Here is a 24,741-nt window from a genome sequence, read left to right as displayed (position 1 = left end):
GAAACTGTAAATCTTGAAGGCATCACACAGAGGACAGGATGTGGTATTCACTCGGTAGCTCACCTCCATCTGGATGTTGAAGACGCCTCTCTTCTCTTCAATCTTCTCCTTGATAGCTGCCATGGCCTGGTTGAGGACGGACAGGCCCTCTGTGCGCTCCAGAGTGGTCGTCGTCATCACGTAGCGAGGGGGAGCGATCAGGTTGATCTGCCAAGAACAAGACGTGTATTCACACTGCATCACAGCTCTTACACGCCAAAAAATACCACTAAACCAGCGGGTACTTCACTTCAGTCTAAACAGCATAAAAAAAGAGAGTTCCTTCAGTTTATGACTGAGTCGAGATTGGCCGAAGCAGCGATATTACCTTGATGGGCATGGCCTCTGTGGAGCAGCCTAGCCCGGCCCTCAGAGCCTCCTTCACGGCATCAATGCCCTCATACCCGTAGCACGCCACCTCGATGTCTGCAGGTGGGAGAGGAAGACCGTGAACATCAAGTGCAACCGAGAAGCCATCAGGCCACAGTTACAGTGAATACATCATTATAATTACCTCATTTCATCATAACGTGCAATAATTCAGTGGTGCAATACTATCGTTGATATAGATTGACAGAGCAAACAGAAAGAAGTGATGAAAAGTGCGTCGTTACTGATATTGTTACCTGCTCTGATTTTGACAGCCTGTGGGGTGAGTCGCCTGTTGATGTTATCGATCAGCACGCTCCTCTCCTCCTCTGTTAAGTCCAGCCCATCCAGGATGGAAGGATCTCTGGGGGAGGGGAGACATTCACCATCTGATTCCACCAAATCAAACATTATTTGCGTACCGTCCGTTGCGATTGGCCTCGCGCCGACCGCCCGAAACGACCACTTACGATACGGCCTGCTTGAAGACGTCATAAGCTCCGTATCCTGGCCGCTTGTATTTCTCGTCGAAGACCCAGGCGGTGCGCTGGTACAAGCTCTCTAGCTGCTCGTCCTTGCTGTATTCCAGCACCTCGGCCACGTGTCGCAGGATGCTGTACACCTGCAGGCACAGCAACACGGCAAAGCTCAGAGCAGATCGAGAAGTAACGATGCAGAAGTGTACAGAAAGGTGATGCTGTTTGCTTTAGTTTACGATATGTTTCTCGTGTGAGCAAACATGTTTTCTTTTTACCAGGAACACAAAGACACAGGCTGACTTACAGTTTTAGATTTGGTGAATTTGTCTTCACACTTGATGGCCTCCTCTGGTGAAACTCTTCTTTTTGATAAATCAATGTATCCTGAGGACAAAGCAGAGAAAAGATGCTGTGACTTTCCTTTCTTCAGGGTCTGATATTCAGGATATTCTCAGCATTTGAACTGATATTAGTGCAGGTGGAGATGGCTGTTGAAGTGATTCTGGCGAGATTAGTGCTGATATCAAGGCCACATCTGATGGTCAATCTATTCGGTCAATCACGAAACACTTCCTGGTATAGGCTTCACAACCTGCTTTCTGCTCTTAATTATCCCATTAACACAAATCAAATACTATACTATACTATAAATAGAAATAAAATGGATCTGTCAAACTATACAAAGCAACAAACAGAAAGAAGTAATGAAAAGCATATCATCAAAAACCAGCACGGCAAAAATAATTAGACCAAAACTCAGCTCTATGTGGACTGACTCGCTTTCGGATCGAGCCTCAGGTGGTCATTGGAGGAACTACAGCTTTTGGCCGGCCAGTGTTGGACTTCCTGCCCTGCTTGAGTTCATTTCCCTGACATCACACATCCTTCGATTTGACTATTGCACATGATCACACCGCAATGTCGATGCTGAACGACACATCATGCAGCCCAAACTTACATCCACGTGTCCACAGCGTGTCAGCGAGGCAGAACTTTGAAATGTATATGTGTTACAGAGAGTGTAAATTATTCTGCGGAGATGATGATGTCCCGCTGGCACTCACCCTTCTCTTTGTCTACTCGGATGACGACCACGCACTCGTTGCGGCCTATGCGGATGAGCTTGTTGATGGAGCGGATACGTCGACGCGACAGCTCGCTCAGGAGGATCATGCCCTCGATGTTGTTGTACTCCAGAAGGCTGACGTAGGCGCCCATCTCGGCGATGGACCTCACGTTCACCATCACAACATCCTCCACCTCTGGGAACCGGTGCTGGTAAAATCGACAGCTGAGCCCCGGCATCGCTGAGAGGTGAGACACAAAGAGAGGCAGAGGTCAACAATCTGAATTCCCCCGAAAACGGGACAAGCCAACACTTTGACATCATGGTCCTGAAAAGCATTACACCATTTAAAGTATTAGTTAAAGATGTCAGTATGGAGAAAATAACCCTGATGATGTCACAGTGATGTCATCAATTTTATTTTTTTCTTTAAGCAAAAACTGGGTGTGTAGAGTTTAAAAGATGTGGGCATTTACCTGGCAGGGAGGGTGGAACAAACAATGCATTGTGGGAAACGTAGGCCTGAACTAAAACATCTCAGCCTCTGTTGCTCAGGTTTTGAACAGTTTTGACGAAACTCTATAGAAAGTGGAATACTGAATGGCCGGGTGCCCCTTTAAATGGGTTACGTCACATTTGATTTGTAACAAATCCTACGTTTATGACGATGATTGTTCTGTTTTACAGAATTTTTCCTTTTTGCTTGTCACAAGTCACATCCTACATCAGCACCACAGCCTGTGATGATGGAGGGAGTCACAAGCAGCCATACAGGCTGAGAACCACTGACAGCACTTTCATGGCGACTTCACTGAAAAATAAGGGCACATTTTCTGATCCTAAGCTTTTGCTGAATTGACAGTGTTTAAAATGAATTCTGAAATTTCCCCTCGCGGGACAAATAAAGGAATATTGAATTGATTGACAATGGACTTTGCTGGAAAGTTGAGTTTTAGTTGAAACAGTTTCAGAGAGGTGTTGATTCATATTTGAGGTCACAGATGGAGGATTTAACTTGTGGTGGTGTATTGTGCCACACTGAGAGATGTTCATCTATCCTTAATGATATAAATGAGATGAGCAAAACATCACAAACACCGCTGAAATGTTTAATGAACCGTCTAAATGCTTTTGAATGGCACATTGTTAATGCTGTTTCTCTGTGGCTTTCCACTTCAGGAGGTTAAATGACTGGACTTAGCCTGGAAAATAGCCCCAAAAGTAGCTGCAGGGAGATGAAGCGGCATCAGGTGAACTAGCAGCGTAGACACAAACAGCTTTATTTCACATGTTTGGCTGAATGGGATGATGCAATGTAGATAAACGAGAAGCCCCTCACTGTTTCGGTTAAGAGCGACCACAGACATGAACAAACATGAGACGAACCTCGCTAAAAACAATGGTAGCATATTAACAGAGATTCTAGCTAGAAATTAGATTTAATACCACAAGACGAGAATTTATTTTTGGACACAGTCACTTAAGTATCCGTTAGCTTCCCAGCTAATAACCCGGTGTCCAACTCACATGCGGCACATGCACTGGCGTCGATGCTAGCAGTTAGCTAGCCAGCTAGCAGCCCCGTGTGTCTACAACTTCCCGTCAAACATTTGCTTTTTCAGTAAAAACTCACCTGTGTCATATGGTTACAGAACAATACACTGGAAAGATCTGTACTGGAAGGGTTTAGATGTCCGATTATGTTCTCCGGAGTGGTTTTTTAAATGAAGAATCCGGGCCCGCTAGCTCACATTCATGGGTGTGCTAATTTCTCGACCCGGAAAAGATCGTTAGAGCTTTTCGACACGCGCATGTGCAGAAGGCTGTTCGGGTCAGTCACATGACCAGAGACCAGCTGATCATCACGGACGGAGAGTCGGACAAGATCACGACCATCCGCTCGAGCTGTGCCTCTAATCCTGCACGAAAAACAACGGTTTTCGGCGTTACACGGAGAGGTTAATAGACTAGAATAAAAGTCAAAGGTTCAGTGTTAATTTTGGGAACAGGGAAGTAATCAGAAGACCGCGACTGTCGACCAAAGGACGAGAAGATGTCTGGAAAAGACAGGATCGACATATTCCCCTCCAGAATGTAAGCAGCTTGTTTGCTAGCTAGTTGCTAACTCACTGGAGCTTCTTAGCCAGCTTTTATAAGGCTGTTTTATTGACTTATTGCTTTTCAGACTCTCAGATTGATTATTCCCTTCTCTTATCTGACGGAAATGTCTATTAATCTCACATGACGGGATCACAGTGCTGTTCTGCAGTGTGGTTCGACCCCTCATACAGTCTATATCAGTGCCAGGTTACTGTGTAAAAGAGGAAGAGTCCTTTTGTCATGTGATGTTTCTAATGTGACCCCACAGTGAGCTGTCAGTGTGAGACATGTCTGCAACACACTGACCTCCAGACGGCCCAAGTCTTGATTTTAACACAGTGTAACTTGAGTATCTACTGAGAAGTGAAGTTTCCTGTGTTGTCTCTACAATCTGACCATTTTACCTTATTAATTCAGGATATGAACGTAATGTAATGACTTACCAGCTGTGATCTGGCTGTACAGGACACACCAACCTGAGTCAGTGTTAACAGCGCGTGAAGCGATTAAAGCTGGATGAAAACTAGAAAGAAAAACACACACAGACAAAAAAACAAAAACAAAAGCCCAAGTATTTGCATCTTGTCTAGTTGTAATTGATAAGATCCAAATACAGCATTCAAAATGTGTTTGTTTTGTTTGGGCTCGCAGGGCTCAGACCATCATGAAGGCTCGGCTGAAAGGGGCTCAGACCGGCCGCAACCTGCTGAAGAAGAAGTCTGACGCCCTCTCCATGCGCTTCCGCCAGATCCTCCGCAAAATTATCGAAGTCAGTTGAAAATGGCCAGCTGACTTTGTTCTCCGTGCATTCGTTTCTTTAATATCTGTGAGTGGTTTTCTAAAGGTGGACTTTGTCTTCTCATCTCTTCCCCACAGACAAAGACTAAGATGGGAGAGGTGATGAGAGAGGCGGCCTTCTCTTTGGCTGAAGCCAAATTTACAGCTGGAGACTTCAGGTAAGAATCAGAGAAAGATCATATAACGTGTTGTTTGGTACGGATGCAGCTGTAACTGCCATCTGTGACTCTGTCTGCAGCACAACTGTAATCCAGAATGTCAACAAAGCCCAAGTGAAGGTGCGAGCCAAGAAAGACAACGTGGCAGGTGAGCCGAAAAAATATCACCTATATGCTGTTTACAGTCACTGCTGAGGGGACACGTTCTGATATGTGTATTACTCTCTCTTTTAGGTGTCACCCTTCCAGTTTTTGAGCACTACCAAGAAGGCGGGGACAGTAAGTCGTACTTACATTGATATTAGTTGCTGTGAGTCGTGAGCGAGAGCCCTCACCCTCTCTGTGTCTCTCAGGTTATGAGCTGACTGGTCTGGCCAGAGGAGGAGAGCAGCTCTCCAGGTTGAAGAGGAACTACGCCAGAGCTGTTGAGCTGCTGGTGGAGTTGGCCTCCTTACAGGTAGGGGGCGCTGTTACAAAGCTACTGAGGTCCTTTCACCTCAGTTTTATTATTTATCAAGCTGAATTTTATTGTTTTTTTAATTTGTACTTTACCTGAGTGTTTCCATTTTAGACTACTTTATGCTTCTACAGTTCACTTTTGTTTGGCAGCCATAGATACAAGGATCAGTTTACAATATGACGCAAGATTAAATTACCCCGAAAAAAGAAATAGCGTGATTGAGAGATTCTGACACATCCTGTCCATGTTCTGTCTGTAGACGTCTTTTGTCACTCTGGATGAAGCCATAAAGATTACCAACCGCCGTGTGAACGCTATCGAGCACGGTAAACTCACACCTTTTCACACAACCGTTGCCTCTTTCTTCCAAGAATTAAGGACAAAGATTGTTACTGCAGCTCATCTTTGTGGCACTTTGCAGTGATTATTCCCCGGATTGATCGAACCCTGACCTACATCATCACAGAGCTGGATGAGAGGGAACGAGAGGAATTCTACAGGTGGAACATTTTCTTGTAGTCCCTGTGTATTTTTTATGTTTTTAATTCATTTATATTGTGTCTGCTGACCGCCCGCTCACTTCTTTAAATTTACACGACCTCAACCTGATATTCCTGTTGTAACTCTGAAACTATGCCCTCCTCTGGCAGGCTGAAGAAGATCCAAGAGAAGAAGAAGCAGCTCAGGGAAAGGACAGAACTGGAGATTGCGGCGCGCCTGGAAAAGCTGGGTCCCATTGCAGAGCCCGCCAACATGCTGACGGAGGAGACGGATGAAGACCTGCTGTTCGAGTGAAGCGTTTAACGGCAGTCAGAGTTCACCCCTCATCCTATTTATTCTGTGCCTCTCGGGCACGTCTATGTCTTCTCATGCAAGTGATGAAAGTTGTTTTGTGTGTACGTGTCTGTGATGATTTGTTCTGTTGTTTCAGTGCTGGAAGGTGCCGTGTGTTTGCAGATCTCTCACTGTACGGAGCCAAAGTCTCGTCACACTTGGCTGTCACCCACAAACGAGTCAGTTAATCTACATAATAAAATCTATGTTTTCACATGGGTTGCGAGTGAAGTTGAAGAAGCATTCCGTGTGTTTCTGCGTAACATTTAGAGCCGCTGCATGCTGTAAAGCTTAGGTTGGTTGTAGATATCAGAGTGTGAGTCTGTGTTGTGGAGGCCCGTCCCGCTGCTGACCTCATATCACGGGGTTGTTATTGTTACCTCATTTGAGGATGTTTACCATTTCACCAGAAACCCCTAATTAAACCCTGCTGTAAAAATTGGTGTGCGAATCAGCAAAACCCCACAATTCACCCAAATAAAGATGTTATCAATATCAAACCGCTGCCTGGATTTCTTACTAAGGTTAGAGCTTTGACATGTTGTTTTCAGGTCCATATGCAAAGACAAAGAGACTGCAATCAAATTTCTTTCAGCGTGTGCTGGTAAACAATTTCCCAAGTGTTTCGGAAACCCAGCCAGGTGAGGAACGGCAGCCATCTTGCACCAGAACGCGACATCTAACACATTATTTTTAGTTACAGCAGGACTTCGCAAGAGTTTGATTAGTGCACATTTTTGTTGCAACATCAGTGTTACAACTGATTTAAAGTGAGGTTCTCAAGGTGAAATCAATGCATTCAGAACATCACTTGTTCACATATGTATCTGATTTTATTAACACTTCTCCAGAATTGTGCTTGTGATTTATTATATACCCGGCAAAGAAGCAATACTGTACTTGCTGGAGTTGCACTAAGTGATAAGATGTTTTGTTCTTACAATATTGGTAAAAGTCTAGAGACGATACCTTAGATTGAGGTCTGTTATCACAGCGTAAATGAGACCTGAGATTACGTAAAATAATACTGACACTGGTGTAGAGGAAGTCCTCCAAAACTGCAGGTTACAGCAGATTTTCCCTTCGTTCCGTTGAGTCCTTCTCTTCTGTGTGATACCTGCTTTCTCAGGAAGCCATTCTCATGTTTGCCACATTAACACTCCCAGTTGAGTGTACCGTTTTGTATATCACACTCACACATAATGTAACAACGAAATATCCTTTTCTCTAGAAAATACATATTTACAATTATAAATAACTATGAAGAATAGGATAGAAATATTTCTATTTGATAAATGACTTTGCATAAAACTGAACAAGATCCTTCATAATACAAACAAAAAAAATCTCCCACAAAGACTCACACACTCACTCACACACGCATACATGCACGCACACATACACACACCAACAAAAAGAAATGTAAGAAACTTGAGTCCATCCCTGCAGAACGTGCTAAAGCTCAGCTCCTCTACAAACGAGGAGAATGTGCGAGTGAAAATCCAGTGACAATCAGCACCGTCCAACCTTCATTTTTCAGTTGTCGAGAACATTCGTATCTCCTCCGTTCATCTCCGTCTACCCTGCGGTGGGACCCCGTGGCCTCTAGCACAGCCAGGAGGTGGGCACCCACTGTGGCTCAGTGTCCAGCTTGTCTATCAGCCTGCGCAGCTCGTGGAAAGCCTGGTCTGGATCCATGTTCACGATGGTCGCGTCAAAGAAGTGGCCAAAATTGTGCTCCATCTCGCGGGCCTTTTCAATAACTGCCTTTAGCTCTTCAGGCTGCACACAGAAAATGAACACATGGCTTTTTAGACTCTCTTAAAATGGTGATTGGGCATGAATCTAAAGTTGTTTTTTATTAGTACCATTTGAATGTTTTGATCTAAATAAACTCAGTGTGATGTACAGTGTGTATATTAACTTTACAGAGTGAAACAACATTTTCCAACACTGTGCTGTGGGTACCTTTGGTGTTTTCCCCTCTGTGGCCAGTAGGGTGCGTAGTCGTTCCTGAGAAGGAGGAGCGATGAAGATGACATAGGGCTTGAGGTTGGAGGACCTCAATACCTGCAGTGACTGACAAGAGGAAGAACAGGGACGTATGAATATATGAGACGGAAGGAAGGAAAGAAACAACAAACAAAGAGAAACAACAGGCCTTTTCAATGTACCAAACCAAACACTAAATGGTGTCCTCTCTACTGACTATATTTTATCAGCCAAAAAACAATCAAAGATTTATGTTCAGGATATGAAAAGGGGTAATTATGTTCTGGCCCAGCCACAATGGTTAGGATCAAAGCAGAGGGATGAAATGGGCTTTGTAATTAACATGTGACACAGAAAAACATGTCTCCTACCCTGGTGTGCAGGCAGAGCAGACAGATGCGTCCGGAGTTGATGACGTGTCGGACCGAGTCGGTGCTGGTGCCGTACAGGTTCTTCTCATACTCCCCCGACTCAATGAACTTCCCGCCCGCTAAGTCGGCTTCGAAGGCAGGCCGACTCACAAAGTGGTACTCGCACCCATTCCGCTCGTGTATCCTTGGGTTTCTGGTGGTGTCTGAGCCACGAAAAAAAGGACAATCAATCTGACTTTTTGTGGAAAAACCTCAACCTAATAGAAACTCACAGAAAATCCTTTTGGAGTTGTCAGTTTTAAATGAAATGTGGTGATGTGTGTGACATGATTGGAATTCTTTACCAAATCCCAAACAAGCCATGCGCCTCATCTGAAATCATGAACTGCACCGTGACAGCACCGTGTCCCCTTGCTCCGACTAAGCGTGGACTTACGCGGAACAGCAACAGCAAACTTTTCCGGTTCAATGGACAGAAGCCTCCGACGCAGCTCGTCGTGACCGCTGTTTGTAGGACCAATCAGAGCGATGGGGCGTTTCCGACTGGCAGGCTGGTGATAAAGCGACATCTCCTCATAGGTCAGGATGTCGTCATAGTCTGAAGAGACAGTCAGGAGGGGTTAATGAAACACCCCTGACCAACACACTAAACCCCTTCCAGCTCCTGGGCTGCTGTTCTGTAACCAACTCTGACCTCTGACCTCTCACTGGAGGCCAAAAAGGAGATCATCTGAAGGTCAATAAAGTACCAAATTATTACACTATTATTTGTTTGTACACAGTCTTTTTTTTAACAATGCCATGCTTCATAAATCACCCTCTCAGCTGCGCTCCACTCGAGCAGTGTGTGTGAGCATGTACGTGTTTCTACGTGCGAACCAGTAACACCACACGTCCCTTCAAGCCATTTAGGCACCTGTTGGGCACCTGTTGGTGCCTCCTCTGATCCCGTCTTCACAGACGGGACTAATCTGATCTGTGACACACCAAGTCTGGACAAGCCGCTGTGAGAACAACAAGACCTGTCAACTCCAGCTAACGTGTGGGGTTAATACTGACAATGTGCGGACGCTTGGAAGCTGGCCAGGGCAGGAGCAGCCTTTCACTGGTGGTAAATAAGAAGCGACAATTGGAGTTTTGTGGGTTAAGGCTGTAGCTTCTTAACCGTGGATGTTGAGGAAGAGGAGTGCATTCTCAAGCACGCAACCGACTTCTCAAACTGTTAAGCTTCCGAGGAGACACAGCAAAAAAGTAGTCTTACCAGTATTTTTGCTCAAGTTAGGTGTGCTCTTCTTCTTTTGTTTCTTGCTTTTCTTTGCACACCAAAGCTTCCCTGGAGAAATGACAAGTCAAAAAAATGTTTGCTTCATCGTTTCACTTTGCTTAACCAGCTAGACACCACAAATTCTATTTCCACGTGAGTCAGGGTGGATGCAAAATGTTTGAGTTTGCAAAGTGCATCTTGGATTTTCTCAGCGCACAGCGTGTTTTTCAACATGTTCGGCTTACCTTGGTGCTCTCGACCCCTGTCTGTTATAGTTTTCTTCAAGGTCTCTCTCTGTTGCTGGAAGCTTTTCCCTGAAAAAGAGGAAAGCAAAGAGCAACAGAACAGCTATTCAACACTGTAAATATAGACACACAAATCCAGGGTATTTTCCATTATACAAAACCTCTATTTACTTAAAACTATACGTTTTAATGGAATTGAACGTTTTGATTGGTATTTAATAATAGTCTTTCAGAATCCTAGACTTTCTGGACGTGCCAGGGAACAGGCAAAAGAAAAAAATGCCCTGCTTTCCATTTCCCAGTGCTCAACCTCATTTTTTTCTAGCCACAACAGGCTGGGGTCAGAGAGTAATCGCAAATAATTCTTAGGTGTTTGTTTTAATCTGCTTGACGTGCCAGACGGGTGGTGTTTCCTGCCAGGATAGTGGTGCCAGGTAAGTTATTAGTCACGGACAACTTTCAAGTACTTTACTGTGACTGCATTACTACTAGGGATGGCATTAATGACCAACTTAGCGATATCTTATGTGTCATTTTGAGTAGTTTGTGTAGTTTATTCATTATCGATACACTGGTATCAAATATCACTGTTTATTCTATTTATTTTACCATGAAGCTTTTAGAAGACATGAGCTATTTCGATTTTTTAATTAAATGCAATTTACACAGATTTAAAAGATCTGAGTTACTATCATGCAGATGTGTATCCTTCAGGTAAAACAGACTAATTGTTTTTTCTTATGAGTTCTTGTAAGATTATATTTAGATTTTTAATATTGATCTAAATGTGTGCACCAGAAGCACAATTTCTAATTGAGATTAGGAATATCATTTATCTACACACTTCTGTCTTGCATTGTGTTTGTAATTGCTGATGGAATAACTGCTTTTGTGACCTTGTAGTGAAAACAGACCTGATCCGTTTACTCTCAATGCGACGTCAAAGACCCTCATTTGCATGCAACTCTTGCTCCTTTTCTCACATTTTTGAGCCACATGTTGCCTTTGTGAAGAAACAAACTACATATTGATATTCAGCCCTGCTTTGGTCCCGACCTGGAATGAGTCCAGCCAGGGGCTGGTTGTCCTCATCTCCGTCCCTGTAGGCCTGCCACCAGTTGGGGTCATCCTGGCTGATGACGTGGAGGATGTCTCCCTTCTGGAAAGACAGGCCCAGCTCCCGACACGGCACAAAGGGGTCATCAGAGGGGTCGTAGTCAAAGTAAGCTCGTACGTGCATCTGAGGACAGGGTTTACGACGTCAAGGTTGGCACTGCATGCATGCAGACAGGCGATCTCACGCAGGCACGCACACGCTCACACCATTAGAGACTTACCACAGTCTGTCTGTGTGGGGCAGGTTTAATCTGAGAGCTCGGGATGAGGAGGAAGGTCAGAGTGCCGTACATTTGTTGCTGATAGAAAAGATTCAATCCAATGAGTTAAACATGACAGCATTCACATTTCACATTTTGTCATCAGTGTATATAATTTCAGCTTTGAAGACATTTTAAGCACCTGCATGGACGCTATAACAAAGCTAGTTTCCTGTGATTTAAAATAAAGTTGTAACAGGGTTCATTTTCCACTGGAAAACTGCTGGTCCTCACCAGTAAGTCATGGACTTCATTGACGTGTTTCCCACGAATAGAAATCCCGTTGATCTCCAGGATCTCATCTCCTTCACTCAGAAGGCCGCTACTCTCTGCTGCTCCACCTTTCACCACACGACTCACCACCACACTGTCCATGTCGTTACGTACTGTCGCACCCTGACGGCCACACACAAACACACACACTGTTCATACGCTGTAGACGACAGAGATGATCCCACGAAACATGCAGCAGACTGGGTAATTAATATGTAAACAATCCTCTCCGAGCCAGTGATATTCTCTGAAGTGACAGCGAACAGAGAGATCCAAGTTTAAAAACAGGAAGAGAGGCAACAGTGTGAATACAAACAAATACGTCACATACAGTGAACCTCATGTGTCAGTGCCAAAGTTTTCAAATGGGCGCCTGGAGCTCACCCTGACAGGCATTTTACTGCCCTGTTGGTTTGTGGGTACACTGACACCGGCACACCCAGATGATAAATGTGAGTAGTGGAGCATGGTGAGGCCTGAGAGTCGAGGCTTTTTTTTACCGGACTTACAACAGACGGATACACAAAAACTTCTAATAAACAACACAGTAACACTGATGCTGAACATCCACATATGTCTCCATCGATAATTTGTCCTCGTTTCTTTCTGTTGTCAATGCTTTAAATAAGCCAATTTGACTGCTGTGTGGATATTGTTCAATTCCCATTGTTTTGCCCATCCTTGTTTCTCACTGCCTCACCTCTCTGAGTGGATTTTCACAAGGATCTGTGCTGATGGAGCGCAACACTCACAAGCCGATTATAAAGCATAAACAGTTTAAATGGCTGTGAGGCTGCGCAAAAATACAGACCATACCTATGTACTTGTCATACGTACGACACAAAAAGACAGAGATGGCCTCTCACCAATGGAGTGTCGCGTGCCTTCTCCAGTCGTACCAGTTTAACGGTCTCTCCGAGGTACTGGGTCTCATTTTCTTCTGGCATTTCCTGCACTGCCACACTGTCATGGGCCTGCATCAGTGCCTGCCACATTAAACAAACACAGATGCACACATAGAGACAAACAGTACGCACATGCAGAAATTTTACAAACACATGATGGGACACAGACAGAAAAACAAAGGAGGCAGCGTGAGGTACAGAGAACGAATGCTTCTGATTGTGTCCGTGTAGAGGCTGTCCTTCATAATGACGATGCTGGCATGAAAATAAAATGATCATGAATCTTACAGTATAGTTTAGAACGTGACACACATCCATTAAGCGGTTTGTACTCGGTGTTAACCAATGAAAAAGAAGATAAAAACTAATTTCAAACATGCACCTGCAACAAGAAGCCAACCCACCTCCCCATCTTTTTTAACAAGACCAGTCAGAAAACCCACCTCTAAGCCAGAAATAAAACAGAGATTGCTCCTTCACTTCATTTAATGTGACAAGCACTCCGTACCCCACAATTAATAACCGTCGGTCCAAATTAGTTTCTCTATCCTGCAGCAGAGGGGACCTGAGAGAGCAGAGGCCAGGCTAAGCTTTGGCGTACGCACAATCCGTCTTAATCTCCCCCAGCGTTTAGGAGTCAGGATCCACCGCCATCAATCATCAAACCCCTTTGGCTTCCCTGCTTGTGAGGAAACTGTGTCCTAGAAAACGGTGAAAGCGAGACAGGACTTGAGGGGGCCCTCTTCCTCTCACACATGTACCTGTCACATTAGTATGGGGTATGAGGTTGTTTACCTGTGTACACTAGACAGTGACTCATATGATCCTCTGCTCCCCACAGAGAAACCAACATAATCTGTTCCACTTTCTGTGCCACAAGGCAGGCTCACATCACATCATGCTGCCCCCGCTGGCTACATGGATCCAGCTCAGTGGAGGGGTTAACAGGGCAATGTGAGAACTGGTAGTTCAGACAGTCACATGGGCCAAACATCAGACCCCTGACACTCACCTGTCAGGACCCTCAGCCATAAAATCACAGCAGTTTTCCACCTGAGGTCTTTTCTCACCTCACTGCCTCTCTAATGGGTGATGACAGTCTGATAATGTGTCTACATGTATTTCTACAGGAAAATCACTGAAGCTTCAGCTGACAAACACAGAGCATCAGCAGTCTGAGCCCCTTCAAAGCCACACTCTTTTTATATCACCACACAAAATGCTACACAGGTGTCCCCCTGAATAGATGCATAGGTAACCAAAATAAAGTATACAAGATATTTTATCTTTACACGGCAGTGGAAGTGGCCAGCCTCCACCTGTGATGTCTAATCGTTTCCATACAGGTGGAGCATGTGGCACACCTAACACGAACATCTACACTGCCCAATTCCTTATTTAACAGACTACAGCCGAACTGGCCTCAGGAACAACTTATTAGAAGTTATACGACAGATATAGGACCTCTTTGCTGATGGTTAATTACACCTACTTTGATTCTTTATATCCTAAAAATCCCTTCTTTAAATTCCCTGCTCACTTCGTCCAAATGACCCTTCACAAGTAGGGAACAGCCTGCTTTTTAATTAAGTTCATGTTTGTCTGTAATTGCTGAGACTCATGTAAGAATATCATCATTTAATGATATTATTTCAACATCTTTGATACTCTGTGGAGCACATATGAACCAGTTACAGTAACTGTCTGGCAACATTAGTGTATTTAAGAGAAGCATTCACCTTATCAGCAGAACATTTCTTTTCATCAATAAGAGTAAATCTTATTAAAGCGTAAATGCAGATTTCATTTATCTAAACTACTGTACATCGTTGCAGAGAAATTGTAAACTACTCTTCTTCCACACAAACACACGTGACATAAAGCAGATCTTTTACATTTCTCACTGCCTTTTCCTCTCAATTAATTTCAAAGAAACTGACAAGCAATCTGATGTAAAGAATAAACCAATCCTGCGTTTTCATTACCAAGAGAGCTGACCCACATTACAGCTTCCTTTATATAATGTCCTTTCTTGAGACCCACTACATTAATCTTTGGAAGAAAACATGACTGTGATCTGACCATGAATTTGTTTCTTTGCTCACCCTGAAATAACAACATATACTGTAAAAACAGATAAAACCAGTGTCATAAAAGATGTAATCTGTAAAGCAATCATCTGTCGTGCCCAAATGTCCTGAAGCAAAACAATAAATTCCTGCCAGCTCAAGGGACACCAACATGTCTCGACCCGCTGACTTCCTTCATAAAGATCCTGCTGTCTGTATCTTTCATAGAGGATACTGTGTCATGATGGAGCAATCTGTCACTGGGTCTGCTTTCAGCCCTGTATACAGTATATGAATACACAAGGTGGAAAAGTAAAGCTGTCCTTCATTTGCCTTTGAGCTAGAAAGCAAGTAAGTCCCATTTTCTCCTCTCATAATCTCTATTCTATTCTATTATACACTTACTGACCTACTGGCAGTAGGTGGAAGGCGCAAGAGACACAATTACCCTATTGGAATAAGTAAAGTATACATTAATTATATTTCCAGTATTCCAATTATCAGCATATTAACTAACAAATGAGTTGTTCTACAAGGCTCTGCTGGCTTGCTGAGCCTCACTGCTGTTGTCTTATAATTAATATTGTAGGTCAAGGGCAGCTACGATAAATCAGAGCTGGCAAGCTGACATCTGACCTGGAGATGAGGATTGGTGAGCAGAGCCCTGAGCTCCAAACCCTCCTTCTGTTGGCTGGACTGGAGAATCCTCTGTACCTGAAGAGAAACACAGACACACAGAACGGTGGTGAGGTAAACTGTGGTTGGAAGTGTTTAAATATAATCAAAACTATGATCAAAATCTCGAATCTCTTAAAATCTCTTAAATCCAAATCGCTTCAGAAATCTCCCAACCAACACTGGAAAGGAGCCTGGGCTTCAACATCACTCTCTAACTCTCTTTTTTCTTTTTGGACACAACTATTTCTGTCACTTCTCACGTGACCGACTGAGTGCAACATTAGGAACGTCTTCCAGGAGCGACTGTATGAAAATGTGCATTGTTCACCCCAACTAGTTCTTTTCTAGCATAAGCCGGCCTTAAGCCACTTTTCCCAAGTCCTCACATCTGACAATGAACTGTTTTGACCTTCATTATAGAAGCACATTTAAAAGCAGAGTTTCATGTTCAATAGTGCACTCTTTTTTTTTTTTTTTTTGGTGACTCAACGGCCCATTTTCTTGCACAAACCTCTGGGCATACTGTCAACTTTTTTACATCATCTCTCAGTTCGGTTTGTACTGAGACATCCCAAACACAAGACATTCAGAAATGTCATGAACAGCTCACGATAATGACCTTTCCTTTAGCACCTTCACCCTGAAATTAAACTGACTGTATCCTAAACCTTCGGATTCTCACAGAGTTGCAAGAAAAATAAAAACGCAAATGTGTATGGGGATATGTGTACATACGTGTGCATGTGCACACACACATACAACACACTCACACACACATACTGTAGTGCTTGGCTACCAACTTGTAACTCACAGCAGGGTTTCACATTCCAGACAGAAGAGTGCTCCATATTCACTCTGCTGTAAAGAAAGTGTTAGCTGTTACACTTGGGGAAAAAACTACAAAACAAATCTTCACAGGATTCATTTTCATTGTGTGTGTTTACCGGTTAGTGTTGCGTTTAACCCTATTACAAGCATGAACTTAGAAAACTGACTACTACTAAACTACAGAACATTAAATTTCTCTTCTATGGCTTTTCAGACTTTCCACTGCCCTCCATTTTTTTTCCTTCCCTTCTTTCCTCCTCTCTGTTACATGGTTCTCTTTTAATCATGTGGCTCATGCGTTGTCATTTGAGGGAAGATGCTATTGTTTGTGGCTTGGGCTGTGTAATGAATCATGACAGCAGACATTTTGGTGTTCTGTTACTTTGTCTTTCTGCCCTCTTCCTCTTCATCTCCTGTTCGGAGCTTAGTTCATCCATTACACTAATCGAAGCTCTCACTAACAAGGTGACGCACTCCCCCCACCCAGCAGCGCTGCACCTCGGCCCACACTGCTGTAAGCTGCTGGAGTTTCTTTTTCTGGCTGCCCAGATCCTGCCCTCCTTCCTGCGGTGTGTTGCACCATGGCTTGCTGAGAGATTAGTTTACCCAACAGCCAATCTGAGTGTCACAAAGCACAACCACTTAGTTAAGACACACTGAAGCTCAAACTATCCCGTGCTGTTAAGCGCTTCAGGAGCTGTGCCTGGTGGGTGAGCGTGCACACTGATTTACTGTGCACAGGAAGACAACGCATTGTGTGTGACGAAAAATGGATCATCTCAAACTACGCCTGTCAGGACTGGAATACCAATTCTGTATCAGTGCTGCTGGGTGTCCTTTGAATGAACTCTACACAGCTCATAGCAGTCTGTTTCATAAAAACAAGGTTGACTCTTGCACATCTAGCCATCAGCTAAAAATCACACTGCAGCAGTCGGACTGAGCTGAAAAGCCTGTATTACATTTGTTCATGTTACACCTATCAAAAGTTGACACTAATCCTGATGAAGTGCCTATTGTGGGTGTAGCCTGTCATTGTTGCATAGAGCGTCTACCTAATTCATAGCAAACCATATCACAATTTCTGTCTTTTTACGGGTGGCTGGGTTCTGTGTGACAGGCTGTATTTGAACACTCCATGTGCAGAGGCTCGGATCTGCGGGGACGCAAGTCAATTACTGTCGCTTTGCTTGAGTAGACACCAAATGCCTTGTGTTTTCTCAATGAGGAAGTCAGGCGTGGCATATTCCCACCTACTCGAACCTGAGATAGTTTCTTGCTTTCTGTCACTCTCAATAACGGGGCTCAGGTGTCAGCACTGTCAACTAATATTTAAAGAGGAAACAGCAATTGGCAGACAGGGAAGTCAAATAAAAAAAAAAAAAAACACTGAGATGTTCATACAGAATATCTGCAAACTAGTACAATACTCAACCAAATATTTACACTTTGGTTCAGGTATGCCTCATTTACCTTCCTTTTTCCACTTTAAATAGAGAGGATCTACCTGTCATCTAATCTTCTTTTCATCCCAAGTCCCCAATTTAAATTCTTCTACCTTCTGCCTCTTCTACCTTTTTCACCAGCTGACTCAATTTTCATGCATGGCCTGGATCCAAAAAATCCCTCATTTTTGTTTTCACTCACCTTGTTAAGCACAAGGCAATTTAAATTTCATAATTATTCAGACTGACAAAGATTTTTCATGCTTCATTGAGTTTGTTCTGATACTTTACTCACCGAGGTGCTTGGCCCTAAATAGGAGCTTAACAAGGTCCAAACCACAAATTGGCCAGTACAATCTAAGCACCTTCATGCCTGTATGCTCAAATTGTGGAGACCAATGCTTGTCTCATGAGGTACAGAATTGGTTTTGTGGCATGGTTAAAAATGTCTAAAAATTAAATTGAGTTATTCATTATTCTGGGTAGTCAGTCTGTTTTCCCTGATTAAGTTTCTCCTAGGGCTGTGGACACTAAAATCACCTACATTTACAAAACCATACAATCCAGCAGTAATAACAACATTAACAATAGCAAGGTTGCCACTGAGCTCTGTGTTTCCATTACTTTCCCATAATCTTTCATACAGCAGCAAAGTCAAAGAGCTTCCACGCAAAGGTTATTCTGAGCCTTAACAAGTTGCTTCAAAATGACCACTATATGTACCTCCTGGCAGAGGTCCTCTGCTTGTACTGTGAGGGCTGAGGTGGGACTGACTCGGCTCTTCTGCTGGGATACAGCACTGTAGATGGTGTAGGCATTCCTGAAGTCCTCCTTGGCAAGGAGCTGCATTATCAGCTCCACATCCTGCTGGCTCTGCGCATCAGTGAGGCAGTGCTGCGCCCACTTCAGAGTCTGCAGCAAGTCCTCCAGTTCTGAGAGGGAGGCAGAGACAGTCAGGCCGACAATACAGCAGAGGCGATAGAGAGAAACACAGGTGCAAACTGTATGCAAATATGTGGACATCCATATTCAGGAGGCACAAACATATTATGTCAATTTAGACTGGCATTAGGTGTTGAGTTACCCTGATTTTATCACACTGCTTTTTGAGGGGAGGTGAAACCCCTACTGCAAAGGCACAAACCTCATATAAATGCTCTATATATCTGCTAAACAGAGTTGTCAACTTTCAGAGCAATAAAAATATCTATGCACACCTTACATTTCCAGTATATGGGATATGTCTGTTTTGGGAGATATCATTTCTCCTCCAGTGATGTGAAGGAATAAAACTGGGGGTTCCTGCAGTGGGGTTCTAAAATTTTGCTCCTGGGCCGCATGTGCGCCTGTGAGTCTTCATTTCTATTCAGGTCAGACTTTAACTTCAGTTCAGGGGGTTGATGCAGTGTTTACACCGGAGATTTATCGTACCACACAAAATTGATACATTTTGCAGGATTTCTTTTCTGCAACAACTTCAAATAGCTTAAGTCTAACATTAATAAGAGCAGATTTCACAGTTAAGAGGTCCAGGCTGACCCAAGAGCAAAAATTATTATACTAGCAGTCCTCTAGCATAATGACAGTATAGACTGTAAAGTAATCCTACAGAAACACATGTTTACCTCTCAGCGTTCACCACTGAGCCCTATCTGACCAACAATCCACCAAGGCTTGGAGCAGGGTCACAAAGTCAAGTCAGACAAGGTGCCCAGACACATTCAAACCAACTGCAAACATGTGTTTACCACACAGCACTGTCTTTGTAAGAAAAGGGTCTGAGTCTAATGTAATGTAATGGAATATATAGACTCACTGATGTGAGAACCTTAGACTTGACAGTCAACTCCTGCTCTCAATAGACACTTGGCAATAAAGTAAATTCAGCTACTTGCGCTAAGTGACTGCAATCAAGAAGAAATCAGAAAAAATTTAAAGAGCCCACCCACTCAAATTTTTAAAATGTTTGCACACGCTTTATACAAATTGATAAATTGTGTATACAAAATAATCCAAACAATGTTTTGTGCACTCAAAATTACCAGAATGGTGCACAACTGTACATAATACCCTTTTGCATTATCAATATAATTTATCAGGAATTATTTTACTTTACTGTGGCAGCTGATGGGCTCTGTGCTCTTCAGTCCAAACCCACCACCCTCCTCCACTGCCGCTGCCCTCTGCTCTGCCCCCTTGACAGTCATTGTTTTGACCTCTTTTGTTTTCACAGATTTTTTGTAAAACCTCACCACTCCCTATTCTTCTCTGAGGTCTAACATCCTCCTCTCCTTTGTACCCGTCTTTCCTCCTTCCACCCTCTTTGACCCCCATAAAGACCTTCGGACCCTTACTGTGCTTCGTCTCTACTCACCGACTACAGGATCCTGGGAGCATGTGTCTTTGGTGGCCTTCTCCTTCCCCTCGAAGGTGGGATTATCAATGCCCACCTTGGGGTTCTGCGACAGCTTCTTGAGCCTCAGTGAAGCGTTGGGGTCGATGTCGTGCTTCCCCCTGCTGTCCTCCTCTCTCCTCTTCCTCAGCTCCTCCTGGTAGTGCTGGATCCTCTCCATGTGGGCACTGCAGTGTGGTGATTTGACAAGGCTACTTTCCTCCCCTGGACAGTCCACTGCCCGCTCCCTGTGGCTCTTGGCCTGACCAGAGGCCTCTTGCACATAACCGTTCATGTGGGACGTGAGCATCCCTGCTGCAGCAGAGTACAGCTCAAACCACCCCAGTGTTTCCTCAGATCTACTTGAGAGTTATGAAGCACTGGTGCTGACACTGCTCAAATCAGAGGCCATAGCACACCAGCGGAGGATGTTGTTCTTTATTTTCTTTCTGTGATCTGTCATCCTGGAACACAGAGAGTTACAACAGATTTCCCTCGTTATTCTTTACTTAAAACAAGTGTTAACTTAACAATGGGACATATCTAAGTAACTTGTTCAGCTACTTAACCTCATATTTAATCTGTGCTCTTTCAGCAGCTCTGAGAAGACACAATTCCTTAACATGAATTTTTCAAGACATTTAATGTATTTTACACATAAATGTTAATAAATGTTTCTCGTCTGTGCAATCGCCTAGGAAGACCAGGGACAACATTTGTTGATCAGGGCCAACATTTGCTCCTATCTCCTCTCACCTATCACACCACTAACTCTTCACATGGAAAGCTCCCTGGCCTCAGTCACCTGAAATCCCTTCAGTTCAGCCATTTGCTTGAGTACATCTGTCCCCAATTGCCCGTCCTCAAGAAAAGCTTAATCAAAACATCCATCTGTAGCCTAAATAAAGATGCTTGCATTTAAATTTGATGCCCAACCCATAACTACTGTTACCTGAACTACCATTGTTACTGATGTAGATTATAATCTATTTTAAGAGTGCCACATGCATTAATCTGGATTAGCAAATTTGGTAGTATGCCTGGGAGATGTGCACTTATTTCAATTTGTGAAACAAAAATCTCAATCCTCAATCTATATTTTATAAAACACAAAATCAGTTTACAAGAGCAGTCACTGAGTGAAGAGTGAAAGTGTTCTGTGCAGACTAAAAGCCACAAGCTTGTTCTCGTCTTTTACATAATGACATTAGCTTCTGTTTAAATACCATGCAGTGTTTTAGGCAGGGCTCTATTTCTCTCAACCTGCTACGCCTTAAATACGTTGCCGGCTTAACACATACCTGTATACGTATTTACTGTAACCAGAACTGTGAAAAAGTCCTACATGTTAAACTGCCCTTATTACTGTTTACCAGTTAAAGACGCCTTTCTGTGTGCGTAGAGGAAAAGCCCTCAAGTGCCAAAAGGATAAACATGGATTTATCACTGAAAGCCACCCATGAGGCTCATGTCATATCGTCAGTCATACACACATGTCACCTACTACGTCACAGCAGCCCTCCCCCTCTTCTACCTACTTCCCACAGATAATTACGTCTGGCAGGTCTATCCCCCCAGCTCCAGGTCCAAGCTTTTAGCTACGTTTAGAGTGGCGGTGCATGGCTGACAAACAGCGGAGACTGCCAGCGGGCCATCTGTTCCTGTGGGCTTAATTAAGCCTTGGATTTCATGCCCTGCTCTAGCTCAGTGGCCACAACGGCACTGTGAGGGATGCAGGGAAGGGACAGAGGGATCTGAGTAGAAGAATGGGAGGGAATGGAAGTGCCCACACCCAGCTATACATACACAAACAAGGCGATACAAACAGTTTCGGTTAGATGCTGTTTGTGGAACAAGTTTAGGGCCAGTGCAAGATTAGGAGATGGTGAAACATGTTTGCCAAATGAGTGACGTGACTCCGGCAGGCCAAAAATACTAAACACTTTATACTTTTATAAAATAAGTGACTGAAGAGGGTTTGGCATGAGATACCCCGGAAACACAGGTACAAACAAAAAGACATTTTGAGCTCAAATTAACATTGGGTAAACTGGGCATTTTCAGAAATAACCCGACACAGTATATCATGTCCTGACATACCCTGTCCTCACACACCTTTCACACAACTCTCCCTGATGTAAACCCACAATTTCTGTGTCAATAGAGGCTGAATATCGTCCATTGATAGCAGTGCAGACTTACATGCAAAACTAAGCTCAGCAAAAGGTGTGATCGAAAGATCTGGAAAATGCTTCTGCACAAATACAGCTTTTACATGTTCGGCATAAAGCCTTCACTCTTCATTCATTCATCATTCATCATTCATCATACAGTACGGAATTTCAGTTACTACTTAAGCAGAGGTAATGTTTACGTCATGTGTGTTAAAAACAACTCCATCCACTGACAAAGGCCATGAGATATGGTTGAAAGATCTGGAAAACGCTTACTCACAGACACTCCAGTGGTAGATAAGAGTGACTATAGATAACTGTGGCAGGGGCATGTCCTAAAAACAGCATACTTGGAATTAGCATTGTTACGTACAGCATCAATTCTACGAAAAAAAAACAATCCCACTGTAATTCCGTGATGCCCCTCAACGTGGCAACATAAGATCTCATTGGGATAATTTCTCATATATGTCCTAATAACTGATTTCCTCATAAATACACATGGCATATCATCCTGTTTGTGGCAAAACATCCACTCAGTTAGTTATTGATTTTATCAGTTGGTCAGACAAATTACAGCTCCAAGAGTAGTTGTTATTTGACGAGATACTCTCCATTTTCTATTTGCTATCATGAAAATGACGTTAATGTTAGTCAGTTAAATGATGGGTAAACTGTGTTTCGATGGGCTCATCCTCCACCACCAGATCTCTGGCCACAATTAGCTAAGTATGAACGCATCCAGAGGGAGAAAATGGAAAATACTCTCATACACGAGTCACAGTTCTGTGGTTTAAAAACCAGCAGCTGCTGGTTTGGCTTAAGGTAACGTTAAGCTGAGGTAGACGTATTTCAATGAGTCACCGGAGGAATTACAGCAACCGCGTCTTTCTTTCTGTTGTGTAGAAATATTTATCTATCTTGAGCAACTTCACAAAAAAGCAGTCTTGTGTAACGTTATAGCGGCAACACCCGACTTAACGCAGACATTCAGAAATACGCTGCTCTTAATTCCACGGTGTAAAACTCAGCTTGAACTAACGGAATGCTAACAATAGCAAGGAACTTAGCTTCGTAAGGTTAGCCTGGCGTCGCTAACTGCGTAGCTTAACGGTCGCTGTCCCAGACCGTTAACAGACTGCGTGTACTCACCACTTTACAGACAGCAAGCTGAATGAGTTTGGATGAGAAGCGGCTGCTCCTTTATAGTCCAAACGCTCTGAAATGTGTGTTTGATTCACACACGGGCGGTCAGAAATAGCACAAGGTGTTTCCCGGTCTTCGCAGGACCGCGTTCAGCCTCTCGAGTGAGTTTCGTCCAGGCACAGTCGGGACACTTGTGGCCATTGCTGTGAGGCTGCGCCCGGTGTTGTGAGTCGTCTCCGTGGCAACGCTGCGGCTCTACGGCGCCCCCTGTCTGTCAGACAAGTAATGACCGCATCCCCCGAACTGCAGCCAGCGCTTCAAAAACGAGCCAGTTACGCTATGAGCATCCTGCTGATATCAGACCACTGGACTCTGCTGAGGCCTTTAAATCCAAACTCAAAACTCATCTTTTTACTCAAATTTTCAGTCAGCTGCATATTTCGAGTACCATGTACCTGATACTGTTCTCCCTCTGGCTGGTCGCTCAGTCTCAATGAATCCACCTACTGAATCTACTGTAACCTCTCTCTCTCTCTCTTGGCTGTCAGTGCCACAGTCCAGCTGTTTGGATGTGGATCTTTGTCCTCCAAAGAGGACTCTTCTCTCTTTTTTCTCTCTCCTTTGTGTGCATGTCATCCCTTTCTCTTTCTTTTTGTTTACTGTAAGTTAAGATGAGGAAAAGCAAATCTTCACATTTGAGAAGCTGAAAGCATGAAATATGATTTTTATCTACAGTCAAGCCCTTCAATTACTACATATTTGACCTTTAAATATTTCCTTCATTATTTCTCCATGTTTGGCAAAACAGTGGGTGGGACCTAAATGATCACTAATTATCCAGCTGTCTGCGTCTTTATCCCAATATCTCTTGGAAAATAGAAACTCGTGGAGCAGCTCAGAGATAAATGCTTGGTAAATCTCTTGTTACTCTGTCAGTGAATCCTCTGATAAATAAACACGCGCTCATTGCACTTGAGGGTGTGAAGAATTTGCCGTTATTTTCTACAATCATCTCCAAACTGATCCCCTTACGTTCCACACATTTCATACACATTCACATAGATGAATTTAACTAAGTTCTTGTCACAGTGCTATTAATCATCACCAACTAATGGGATCTACTGTCATTTCACCTTGCAGAGCAGAACAGAAACTGTCTAATCTCATGCAGCTTCAGGAATATCTACACCAAAGCCTGAAGCTGCCTTTTTCCTGCTGTATTTTCTATTAACTTAATCCTTTCTGACACCTCAGTGCTTAACCTCTTTTCCTCATTAGGC

General features: G+C 43.6%; 3 protein-coding genes across 4 annotated transcripts in view; 1 reads left to right on the top strand and 2 right to left on the bottom strand.

The window, feature by feature from the left end:
- Positions 1–3,745, bottom strand: part of eif2s1b (eukaryotic translation initiation factor 2, subunit 1 alpha b) — a 10,066-nt gene extending 6,321 nt beyond the window's left edge. The window contains exons 1-7 of the mRNA XM_076755825.1: positions 3,587–3,745; positions 1,952–2,194; positions 1,192–1,271; positions 879–1,030; positions 666–772; positions 368–465; positions 64–207 (exon numbers count right to left, since the gene is read on the bottom strand). Of these exons, the coding sequence (XP_076611940.1) occupies positions 64–207; positions 368–465; positions 666–772; positions 879–1,030; positions 1,192–1,271; positions 1,952–2,192 (822 nt within the window). The 5' untranslated portion in view covers positions 2,193–2,194; positions 3,587–3,745. The remainder of the gene's footprint in view (positions 1–63; positions 208–367; positions 466–665; positions 773–878; positions 1,031–1,191; positions 1,272–1,951; positions 2,195–3,586) is intronic.
- Positions 3,746–3,787: 42 nt separating this feature from the next.
- On the top strand, positions 3,788–6,803 carry atp6v1d (ATPase H+ transporting V1 subunit D). The gene is made up of 9 exons (XM_076756978.1): positions 3,788–4,047; positions 4,705–4,822; positions 4,930–5,009; positions 5,090–5,157; positions 5,244–5,288; positions 5,363–5,466; positions 5,729–5,795; positions 5,891–5,969; positions 6,120–6,803. The coding sequence occupies exons 1-9, from the start codon at positions 4,007–4,009 to the stop codon at positions 6,262–6,264; spliced, it is 747 nt and encodes a 248-aa protein (XP_076613093.1). The 5' UTR covers positions 3,788–4,006; the 3' UTR covers positions 6,265–6,803.
- A 311-nt stretch (positions 6,804–7,114) lies between these two features.
- Positions 7,115–23,710, bottom strand: pals1b (protein associated with LIN7 1, MAGUK p55 family member b). 2 transcript variants are annotated; one of them, XM_076756718.1, is made up of 14 exons: positions 23,468–23,710; positions 20,124–20,605; positions 18,473–18,681; positions 15,435–15,512; positions 12,691–12,810; positions 11,786–11,947; positions 11,513–11,590; positions 11,232–11,415; positions 10,176–10,244; positions 9,928–9,999; positions 9,103–9,264; positions 8,667–8,869; positions 8,272–8,382; positions 7,115–8,085 (listed from the first exon to the last, which is right to left on the bottom strand). In XM_076756718.1, exons 2-14 carry the CDS (start codon positions 20,449–20,451, stop codon positions 7,909–7,911), a joined length of 1,953 nt encoding a protein of 650 aa, XP_076612833.1. In that variant the 5' UTR covers positions 20,452–20,605; positions 23,468–23,710; the 3' UTR covers positions 7,115–7,908. The 2 variants fall into 2 exon arrangements, with proteins under 2 accessions (XP_076612833.1, XP_076612834.1); XM_076756719.1 differs by having other exon boundaries at positions 12,691–12,798; positions 23,468–23,688.
- Positions 23,711–24,741: the final 1,031 nt, after the last annotated feature.

This window comes from Chaetodon auriga, chromosome 18, assembly GCF_051107435.1.
Source record: "Chaetodon auriga isolate fChaAug3 chromosome 18, fChaAug3.hap1, whole genome shotgun sequence".
NCBI lineage: Eukaryota > Metazoa > Chordata > Actinopteri > Chaetodontiformes > Chaetodontidae > Chaetodon > Chaetodon auriga.
Note: the sequence above shows the minus strand (reverse complement) of the source record. Positions and strands in the feature narration are given on the sequence as shown.